The 11841-nt window shown below is 47.9% G+C and overlaps 1 protein-coding gene across 1 annotated transcript; it reads left to right on the top strand.

Moving 5' to 3' along the window:
• The first annotated feature begins 3402 nt into the window (after positions 1-3402).
• LOC147035202 (N-myc proto-oncogene protein-like) lies at positions 3403-11538 on the top strand. The gene is made up of 3 exons (XM_085895242.1): positions 3403-3571; positions 3671-4247; positions 6944-11538. The coding sequence occupies exons 2-3, from the start codon at positions 3737-3739 to the stop codon at positions 7624-7626; spliced, it is 1194 nt and encodes a 397-aa protein (XP_085751368.1). The 5' UTR covers positions 3403-3571; positions 3671-3736; the 3' UTR covers positions 7627-11538.
• The last annotated feature ends 303 nt before the right edge of the window (positions 11539-11841 follow it).

Raw genomic sequence — 11841 nt, 5'->3', positions numbered from 1 at the left:
AAACACCATACCAAAACAAGCCCGAACACCATACCAAGCTGGGTCTACCATACCAAACCCCATACCAAGCCGGCTCTACCAAAACAAGCCCCGAACACCACACCAAGCCGGGTCTACCATTCCAAGCCAGGTACAACACCATACTAAACCCCAAACACCATACCAAGCCGGGTATACCAAAACAAGCCCCGAACACCATACCAAGCCAGGTACAACACCATACCATACTAAACCTCAAACACCACACCAAGCCGGGTATACCAAAACAAGCCCCGAAAAACATACCAAGCCGGGTTTACCATAACAAGCCCCGAACACCATACCAAGCTGGGTCTACCATTCCAAGCCAGGTACAACACCATACTAAACCCCAAACACCATACCAAAACAAGCCCGAACACCATACCAAGCTGGGTCTACCATACCAAACCCCATACCAAGCCGGCTCTACCAAAACAAGCCCCGAACACCACACCAAGCCGGGTTTACCATAACAAGCCCCGAACACCATACCAAGCTGGGTCTACCATTCCAAGCCAGGTACAACACCATACTAAACCCCAAACACCATACCAAGCCGGGTATACCAAAACAAGCCCCGAAAACCATACCAAGCCGGGTTTACCATAACAAGCCCCGAACACCATACCAAGATGGGTCTACCATTCCAAGCCAGGTACAACACCATACTAAACCCCAAACACCATACCAAAACAAGCCCCGAACACCATACCAAGCTGGGTCTACCAAAACAAGCACCGAATACCATCCCAAGACCGGCACACCATACCAAGCCAATGCAGAGAGAGTCAAGTTATCCTGCTGTCCCCAACAGGGTGAAGAGTTTGTGAAAACTCAGATTGGAGAGAGTTTGACACACACACACACACACACACACACACACACACACACACACACACACACACACACACACACACACACACACACACACACACACACACACACACACACACACACACACACACACACACACACACACACACCTGTATTGGTATTAACGATGTACACGGTTCAATAAGAAGGATTTCCCACGCGTCCCCCGAGCGAGCACAGACGTCGGGAGTAGAAAGTGGTACACAGTAAAACACAACACAACCACAACGGGCCCAACGGCCTCCTCCTGCGCCGAGGGTCCTTGTGTGTGTCCTCGTTTGAAGCCACCAGGGGGAGACAGCGGCCAACACACCTGAACGCATTTCGGGATCCATTGCAAATCGTCGAGCGAACTGCGCAGAGGTCATCCCGCTTCCCTCGTCGGATGATCGTCTTCAACAGGAGACCATCGCTCCAAGAAACATTCTTAACGGCTCCAAATGTGTTCATTCAATAATCAGTTCGCGCACAAGACCCCATTAACCTTTTAACCCATTAACCCGTTAACTAATGCAGTCATCGCCTCACCCCCGTCCGTACACACCCCCCAGGTGTGCTACATCATTACCTTCATCACCCCCACGCTCGGCACACCGAACCTAATCAGTCAAAACCCTCCGCTTGCTTGTTTAGCGTGTTGGTGTCGTCGAAGCAGTCACGATAGGTGGTTTGCCATTGCCCCCGAGCAGTTAGTTCAAGGTGCAGGAATTTGGAATTTCTTCTTTGTCCACTCCAGGTACAAGACACCGTGGGGTCTTTAACATCGACCAAGGACCGAAGTTTGTAGGCGAGTCCTCCATTCACTCAATATCCATGTGATGGATTCCACACACGTTGATGCACCGCCTTGCACACCTGTACATAAGTGGAGTAGTTCAGCACACCTGTGCGTCAATGTAAAGTCATTCAACACACCTGTACAATGTACATGAGTGGAGTCGTTCAGCACACCTGTACGTCAGTGTAAAGTCGTTCAGCACACCTGTACAACAGTGGAGTCGTTCAGCACACCTGTACATGAGTGGAGTCGTTCAGCACACCTGTACATCAGTGGAGTCGTTCAGTACACCTGTACATCAGTGGAGCGGTTCAGCACACCTGTACGTCAATGTAAAGTCATTCAACACACCTGTACAATGTACATGAGTGGAGTCGTTCAGCACACCTGTACGTCAGTGTAAAGTCGTTCAGCACACCTGTACAACAGTGGAGTCGTTCAGCACACCTGTACATCAGTGGAGCGGTTCAGCACACCTGTACATCAGTGGAGTCGTTCAGCACACCTGTACATCAGTGGAGTCGTTCAGCACACCTGTACATCAGTGGAGTCGTTCAGCACACCTGTACATCAGTGGAGTCGTTCAGCACACCTGTACATGAGTGGAGTCGTTCAGCACACCTGTACATGAGTGGAGTCGTTCAGTACACCTGTACATCAGTGGAGTCGTTCAGCACACCTGTACATAAGTGGAGTAGTTCAGCACACCTGTACATCAGTGGAGTCGTTCAGCACACCTGTACATGAGTGGAGTCGTTCAGCACACCTGTACATGAGTGGAGTCGTTCAGCACACCTGTACATGAGTGGAGTCGTTCAGCACACCTGTACATGAGTGGAGTCGTTCAGCACACCTGTACATCAGTGGAGTCGTTCAGCACACCTGTACATGAGTGGAGTCGTTCAGCACACCTGCACATGAGTGGAGTCGTTCAGCACACCTGTACATGAGTGGAGTCGTTCAGCACACCTGTACATGAGTGGAGTCGTTCAGCACACCTGTACATGAGTGGAGTCGTTCAGCACACCTGCACGTTCATATAAAGTCACTTCTTCGGTGAGAAAACGACGAGTGTACATCTCGGTCCGTGTACCGCCCACACGAACATCCATGGTGGAAACGGAATTCGGACCCCGAGCAGAAAGCAATTACAAACAGAAAAAAACAACATTTCCTAATCCGCGCGGAACGGAGTTTAAATGTTCAATTTTTTGTTATTTTTTTATTTGGGGGAGAGGGGAGGGGGAGAGGGTTTGAGTGGGGAGAGGGGGGAGGGGAGAGGATTTGAGTTTGGAGAGGGGAAGGGAGAGGGTTTGAGTGGGGAGAGGGTTTGAGTGGAGAGAGGGTTTGAGGGGAGAGAGGGTTTGAGGGGAGAGAGGGTTTGAGGGGAGAGGAGGGAGGGAGAGGATTTGAGTGGGGAGAGGATTTGAGTGGGGAGAGGGTTTGAGGGGAGAGAGGGTTTGAGGGGAGAGGGGGGAGGGTTTGAGTTGAAATATGACCCGAGCAACGACGTGAGGTATTGAAAAAGGCGCGATCATTCAGGAGCAGCCAATGGGAATTGAGAAAGGGGTGAGAGAGAGCATGGCTTCACACGAGAAGGGCGTGGCTTCACAAGAGAAGGGCGTGGCTTCACAAGAGAAGGGCGTGGCTTCACACGAGAAGGGCGTGGCTTCACACGAGAAGGGCGTGGTTTCTGGAGAGCTAATAGGCGGTGATAGTGGAGCTGTCGCGCCACGTTTAAAAGGACGACCGGAGGCGGGAGGGCTGCACTGAGAGACATTTGGTCGGGGGGCGGGAGTTTTGGTGTTTATTATATATTTTTTTATTTATTTATTTAATTTAAATATGGATCCATTGTAGGTGACCCACGCTCCGTGGACCCTTCGCTGGGTGTTCAAGGTGGGGATGACATCTGTGTTCGTTTTTAAATTACAGAAATACCAGGATGAGAAATTATTTATTTAAATTATTTATTTAATTATCTCTCCTCTTCCCCAGCATCCTCCTCATCCTCATCCTCATCCTCGAGACGCAGCCGGCACACAAGACCCCGTCGTAGGCAGCATGGCGTACGAGCGCGACCTGGACGTCATGGAACTGTTCCTCGACGACGATTGCGGTCTGTACCAATCGGTCGCTCCTGGCGAGGATATCTGGAAGAAGTTCGGTCTCCCCCTGACGCCTCCGCTCTCCCCAAGCGCTCCGTTCTTCCCGACGGACAGCGTCCTCGACCTGCTGGACGACCCACCGGCCTTCCAGCTGGACAACGTCCTGAGCGACGTGGTTCTGCAGGACTGCATGTGGAGCGGGTTCGTGGATCGAAAGCGTCTGGTCTCCGGGGACGGTGTCTCTCGGGGCGCCGATGTGGGGCGGCCGCGTTTACCTGCCGACCAAGGTGTGGAGAGCCCGAGTCGCAGAGCCTCAGGTGAGCCCATCATGCGGTCTCTCGACCTCGGTGAGGTGCTCGGGTACTCGGCCCCGCCGCTCGACCAAGACCGCACGAGCCTGAAAGCGCAGATCAAGGTCGAGGAGTTACCTTCGCCCACTCCAGGGATGGAGACCCCCAGCGACTCGGGTACGTTGAGATGAACCCTCGTGGAGGGGGTCGCGGGTTCCATGAACTTTTTTAAAGTCTGCGCTCGAGCGAAAGGTCGTGTGTTTGCCGTCGCCGAGTCCCGACTTCACACGCACACGAGAGCGCCCGTTGCCCGGTCCCCGGACGAGGCCGTTTTTGTCGCGTCGCTGCGCTTTATGCCACCGAAAGCGCCTTTGTGTGCTTTTGTCGCCGCTCCCTCGGCGTGCTAACGGCGCAGAGACCTTTGTGGGAGATGCATGGGGGGGGGGGTGAAAACTGTGGGGGGTGGGTGCAAACTTTTTGGGGCGGAAAGGGGATCCCAAGTGATCGCAAAGAGCTCCGAAGGAACCTTCTCTAATGGTATCGTGGAGGGTTGTGCTGGATGCTCGGATCAAACCATCGGTGCTCTCTGGTCGTAGGGCTCATTACAGCATGACACCCTTGTTGCGAGCGTGCCCCCTAGCTCCCCCGCTCCCATGCCCCCTAGCTCCCCCACTCCCATGACCCTTAGCTCCCCGCTCCCATGCCCCCTAGCTCCCCCGCTCCCATGCCCCCTAGCTCCCCTGCTCCCATGCCCCCTAGCTTCCCCGCTCCCATGCCCCCTAGCTCCCCTGCTCCCATGCCCCCTAGCTCCCCTGCTCCATGCCCCTAGCTCCCCTGCTCCCATGCCCCCTAGCTCCCCTGCTCCCATGCCCCCTCGCTCCCCCGCTCCCATGCCCCCTAGCTCCCCGCTCCCATGCCCCCTAGCTCCCCTTCTCCCATGCCCCCTAGCTCCCCCGCTCCCATGCCCCCTAGCTCCCCTGTTCCCATGCCCCCTAGCTCCCCTGCTCCCATGCCCCCTAGCTCCCCTGCTCCCATGCCCCCTAGCTCCCCCGCTCCCATGCCCCCTAGCTCCCCCGCTCCCATGCCCCCTAGCTCCCCTGCTCCCATGCCCCCTAGCTCCCCTGCTCCATGCCCCCTAGCTCCCCTGCTCCCATGCCCCCTAGCTCCCCTGCTCCCATGCCCCCTAGCTTCCCCGCTCCCATGCCCCCTAGCTCCCCCGCTCCCACGCCCCCTAGCTCCCCCTCTCCCATGCCCCCTAGCTCCCCCGCTCCCATGCCCCCTAGCTCCCCTGTTCCCATGCCCCCTAGCTCCCCTGCTCCCATGCCCCCTAGCTCCCCCCCCCCCATGCCCCCTAGCTCCCCCGCTCCCATGCCCCCTAGCTCCCCCGCTTCCATGCCCCCGAGCTCCCCCATTCCCCCAACCCCCAGAACGCCGCATGGATCGCTTGGGAGCATGCGCACTCCACATGAGGTTGGGGTTTTGCTTTGAACCCCTGGGCTTGGTCCTTATCTCGAATGGAGATATGCAGCCCACAGGGTGGGAAGGGATTTTGAGAATTTCGCGGTTGGTAATTAGTTGTGTCGAGGTAGTGGGAGGGAGGCAGAGGGCAGGTGTGATGTGAACCTTTGGGTTTTTTTTAATGCCATAAACCGCTCCTTTTATTATTTTTTCCGGTCCACTGGAGGCCGGAGGTTTCCCTCGCCTCGCATTGGTTGATGATTGTGGAGCAGCCACCGGAATGGAACCCACACTACCCACTGGAGGGAATTCTCCACGAAACATCCAGATAGCTTGCTGTACATTGTGCCTGATCATTGGTTTTAGAGGGAGAGCGCGAGCCATGTAACCGGCTAGCTAGCTGGCTATGAACCCGTACGTTGCACACTCGGTTTACCAAGTCATCCGTGCACAATGTACGTTGCGTGTTTCATCCGAATTGGACCAATAAAACGATTTGAGCCGCAATGTCTCCCTCCTTCCCCCCACCCTCCCTCGACTTGACCATTATCTAGCTGAACACGCCACAGTAGTTCCATTATGATGCATGTCCAGATATCTTTCTCCATAACCATTGCAAATTGGGGACACTGCAGTCCTGAGGAATACCCACCTCGATGGAGCACTTTAATTTTCCTTTTTTTTTGTGGAACATTGCAAGACTATTAACTGGAAAACCGTTGGAAAGGGTTTGAAATGTAACTTTGATGCTCGGCTTCATTCTCTGCATGAGCAAATATTTGATGCGATATTTTGACCTCGCACGGCCGATGCCGTGCTTCCCCTCCGGATCGAAATGACGGGAAGTTTCTTTTGCCAACCTTCCCCCTCCCCTCTTTCATCCACGAAAAGGAATTCCCATTCTGTTGATGGTATTTCTGATACAAGACCAAATTCTTGATGCAGTAAACTGTTGTAGTCGTGGTACAGTTGTCGCTCGGCCGCTGCGAGGCTGGCAGGACGTATGTCTGTTTGTGTAGTTACCCGTGCTTCCTGGAAGCTCCCTGGCGAGGAAACTGCGCTGCCTTGGTGTGTGGCTTCGGAGTAAAGTGCTTGTTTGTTGTGGCGTGCTGTTCAAAGCCGATGCATCCGATTGACTGGGTGTGGAGGACCTTGCCCAGCTGTTAAAATCCATTTCAAAATTTATCTCGAAATGGCACGAGCACTTTGCTCTGTTCTATGATATATTTTTTTTTAACCACTTGGTGTACAAATTGGCACCGCTCATCTGATGGTCTACCACCATTGTTAATTCTTTGTCCACACTCAGGATGTATGGGGTGTTGCTCCTGTATTGACTTGCATTTTTAAAACCTAGGTGTATTGGATAATTGTCCTTGCATAAAACCATGATCCTTACAGTCGCTGTTTTGCAGAGGATGATCAACATGAGGAAGACACGGATGATGATGATGATGATGATGATGATGAAGATGACGATGATGACGACGACGATGAAGATGAGGCAGATGATGAAGATGAAGAGGTAGAAATAGATGTGGTGTCGGTGGAAAAGGTTCCTGCTTTTGCCCTGCATCATCTGTCCTTTGGGCAAAATACAAACACTGCTGCCCGTTATGGTATGCAGCGTGGGCTCGGGAGCTGCGCTGCAATCAAAAGGCACCAACTTCCAGTGCAACAGCAACACAACTATGCAGCATCGCCTCCATCCCCGCCACCAGCACAAAAAGCATCTGCCACCAAGCGCAGCCGGATTGATCCCCTGGTCCCTACTGACTGTTTACTCTATGGAAACATTGCCATTGCTCCATTGTCAACGGCTCTCCACTGCAACGAGGATCTCACAAAGAGAAAGACCCACAACATTCTGGAACGGCAACGTCGCGATTCTCTCAAGCGCTGTTTCACGGACTTGCGTGTCCACGTACCTTCGGTGGCGAACAAAGAACGTGCTGCAAAAGTTCTCATCTTGAAGGCAGCCACCGAGTTCACACAGGTTCTGCGAGAGAAGGAGAACAACCTCGAAGACGAGAAACTCAGACTGCTCGAGCGACGGCGAGAGCTCGTACGGAGGCTTCACCACCTTCAGAGTGTCTAAGCTTCCCACCTTCTCCACATCAGAAAAACCTGCTGTTGTGGATGAAATGATCACGACATTGCATGTTTTGCTATTGTGATCTCTTTTGATGAAAATGCTTATGAAGTGGGTCAAACGCCACTAGTTACTTTGTACACGTGCCTCAATTCAAACATTATCTCAGGAAATGAGACTTGCTTCCGCCTTCCTCAACCACAGGAATCCTTTGGGTTTTTATTAATTTTTTTTGGGCTTTTGCTTCTTCAGATTTCCGAACCTTGACTGGTTTCATTCGGTGGTGACTTTTGGAGTAATCGATTTCTGGTGTTTGAGTGCTTGCTTTGCGTGAAATAGATGGTAGAAAGGATTGATTAGAGTTTGATGCTCTACGTGTAGTATTGCAAACGGCCATCATTGTACCTCATTTTAAGCATTTTGTGGTTGCACGTTTTGGCATTGAGCGCATGAAAACTGCCAAGGGTAGAGGCAATGCACCTTTGCGTGGAATGGGATGGCCGCTCAGTTTGACTACGCCCAGCCATGCGATGTTTCCTTAACTATTGACAAACTGAATATTGAAGGTGACGTGGACTACTTATTATTATTATTATTATTATTATTATTATTATTATTATTATTGTTATTTTGGCAATGCTTCTTGTTGCCTTTATATAATATACTTGCATTTTTGTCATGTAGCCTTTAAATTTTTTTGAAATACAGCCTAGGTTTGAAAGACAAAGATTACAGTTTACATGAACATTGAGCAGAATGTTTATTCAAAATGCAATTTTATAAGATACTTGGGGCAAATGATTGTTGTGACGTTGCTTCCTCCTGCTTCCAGTTGGGATTGCTGGTGGGTTATTATTATTATTATTATTATTATTATTATTATTTTTAAATAATTCGCTTTTTTTTTCAGACCCTGCCTGTTTGCAAAAGACGTTTTGAGTTTATCGACCTTTGAATTGATGACAATTGTTTTGATGCTTGGCTCCTTTGCCTTCATGGTCTCTCGAGTTCCGAGCCGTGAACATTATATTTTGCGATCCCAGTCCCAGACGCACACTGCGGCTCATTCCAGCTGCAGCACTAAAGAATCGTTTACAAGATGCATCATATCCATGCTTGCTCCGGTGGCATGTTGGCTCCTTGCAAAAGGATGGTTTCAATCGTTGGCCTATTGAGTCCTTTCCAGCAAGCGGCATGTCCTCAGCACATTTTGCTGCCGTTCTCAAACCAACCTCGTGTTGTGCCTTGTGCACACTGATTCCTGTTTTCAGATTTGGTTTTCCTCGTGTAGATTGAAATATAGATTTGTGTATATGGCAGTTTTTTTATTTTAAATCTTGTTTGAATTTGACACTTTTTTATATTGGCATAATCATTTTCTTTGGTTATGGGCAGTACCTCTTGTGCATAACAGCACTTTATACCTCAAGTTTTTGATTTAATTTTGTAAATATAGATCAATCGGCATGGTTCCAATGTGACTTGTGCAATTGAGCAGGATGTCCGGTCTCTCTTCTGAACAAAGCAATAATATTGAAGTCAGTTAAAAGTACATTTTGTTTAATAGCTGTGATGGGAGTACCGTCGGAGCGATTAGCAAAGACACTGTAGTTATTCATGTTAAACGTTTTTGGAATGTGCCTTAAAAAATGGCCCTCTTGGGCACAGTTTGTAGAACCTTTTTTTTGTGGGAATTTGTCTTTTAAAATTTTTTTTTCACTTCCTGCAAATTAACTTTCTACATTTTTTTTTTTCGTTATTTTTTATTTTTTTTTGATGTTTGTAATAAATTTCAGGCAGTTGGCCCAAAAAGACAGCTTCTCCAAAAACATTTTTTTTTGCTTTAATACTGCAACTTGTTGATGGCATCTTGCCATTTAATGTTGCTTGGATCCTTTTTTGAAATAGGATGGTTTTCCTTTTCACTTTTTCTCGCTTTGTCACTACTGTGGTTCAATTTTGATTACAATACAGTGGTATGAAAATTGTGCAAAGGTGGGACTTAAAAAATGTCTTCATTTTTGAATTGCATCAGGATGCTCACCTACCTTCTTGGAAGAATGACACTGGCTCAAAACTACAAAAAATGGTGCAGTTTGGGGGGAGGGCACCAATGATGCTTTGTCAGGTGAGATGTTCAAGCATCTAATATAATCGGGATATAAAATTCTCTTTCAGCCACACCCAACTAGTCGTCATTGGGCACTTGGGAATAAGCGTTGTGGCCATTCATTTTTCTTTGACTTCCCCTTCCTTAATCATCCTTTAGCTTTTCACTAAGATTTGCTATTGTCTTTTTTTTTAATAGTTCAAAGGTAGTTTTATGCTACTCTTTGCATGTTTTTTCAGGTTTTATTGGCCTGCAAAACCACCTGCTCATTGCAATATGCCATGCATTGCCTGCTGATTGGCTTATATGGTAGGTCTGATATTCTTATTTGTGGCAACTTTATGAACACTTTTGGGATTTGATGTTTTGAAACTGAATGATGAAACTTCTGACACTCTAGCGTATGTTTCACATAATTTGCGAAGCTAAATGGATGTATCTGTTGGCACTTCATTATTGCAAAGATGTCCCTTGACTTTTGGTCACATAGGGTATGCTTACATCCTGTATAAACGTCTGGCTAAATTGCTAGTCTTTGCAAGCAACTTCCTAGAATCCATAATTGGTATCTTAGAAATATTTTAGACAATAGCAAATTGGTAATACCCAACATGATTTTTTTTTTTCTATTTTCAAAAAGAACCTTGAACCAGGAAGTAATATAATCATTCTCTGCTGAATTCTTCTGCAGATGACACTGTACTGTCTCCAAAGTGTGCAATGACAAGTGAGTGTTAATGAGTTGTATAACATTGACATAATGGCACTTCATTTATGGGATATCCAATCTTCTGTTACACCCATTTTTTTTTCCTCCTTTGCTGTCTGGAAGTGCTTTGACTTGAATAGAATTGCTTCAAGACTGACCAGTTCGCCCGACCTTTTCCATCCTATCTTAAAAGCTGTGTTCGCTGGAGTTTGATTTGTACTTTTCTTCATTCATCCTGACGTCCGTGCATAATACTTGGCAGTCGTGAATATCATCTGTATTTTATTAGCGTTACATAAGCTCGATTTTGTGTGTGAAGGTGGGAGATAGACAACCCATTTCATTGAGACATAAAAAAAAAAATTCTGTCGTTTAGGTTTTTGTAATAACTTGCGTCAAAATCCCCACATGTGTGGATGCTATGGGGTTGTCCCACCCTTCCCCCTTTCTTTCTTTCCTTTTCTCCCCACCTTTCCTCCAAGGACTGTGTGCTTGGGGGGGAGGGGGCAGCTTGAGCTGCTCCAGATAAATTTGTCACTGGAAACAGATGTCAAATTAAAGACAACAGAATGAGGAAACTGCAGATTGCACACGGATGTTGCTCTGCTCCCGAATACTGAGATTTGACAAGAGTATTATTGGATACAGAAGCCAGTTGAAAGATAATGGAAAAATTGAAGTCCTGTGGGAGTTAACCCAGATCAATTCTCCCGTGGTGAAGAAAACCGACAATGTTAAGCTAGGCTCTTCATCAGCCAACAGTGACAATAGTCAACGTGTTTGACGTGGGGCTCCGGTTTCAAACATTGCCCCTTTGTGGTTCATTCTCCGAAACATTGGACCAGGCACACAGAGGTTTTTCTGTTTTTTTTTTTCTGCAGCACCACTGGTCCCAACTGTTTTTTGCTTTTCTCATACAATTTCGTTTTACTTTTCCAGTGGATCTCGTAATGCAGACTGCCTACTGGTAAAAGTGTTCTTTATGGTACATTGGTCCATCTTTCAAGCTTCATGTTGTATTTGGCTTGTGGTTTTGTCGTATATGTATTATATACACACTTTTTCACCACAATGGGGTTGGGACTGTTTTAACGTCTGTCCATGTCTATATATTTTCAGTTTACATATATATATATATATATATATATATATATATATATATATATATATATATATATATATATATATATATATATATATATATAATATGTAATTACTGACAGCATAGGTCACATGGCATGGCAGCCAAACTGGATTGATTTAAAGAAAACAAAATTTGGCAATTTTCTCCAAAACTGTTGGATCGGAATTTATTTATTTATTTTAAACAACTTGGCATATGTCAACTCCCCATGGGGTATATGGTGATAATGATGTCATCAGTGAAGTGGTATTCCAGCCA

Source organism: Eptatretus burgeri, chromosome 1, assembly GCF_056783735.1.
Source record: "Eptatretus burgeri isolate ZD-2024b chromosome 1, Ebu_testis_v1, whole genome shotgun sequence".
NCBI lineage: Eukaryota > Metazoa > Chordata > Myxini > Myxiniformes > Myxinidae > Eptatretus > Eptatretus burgeri.
This window is presented reverse-complemented; position numbering and strand designations above follow the sequence as displayed.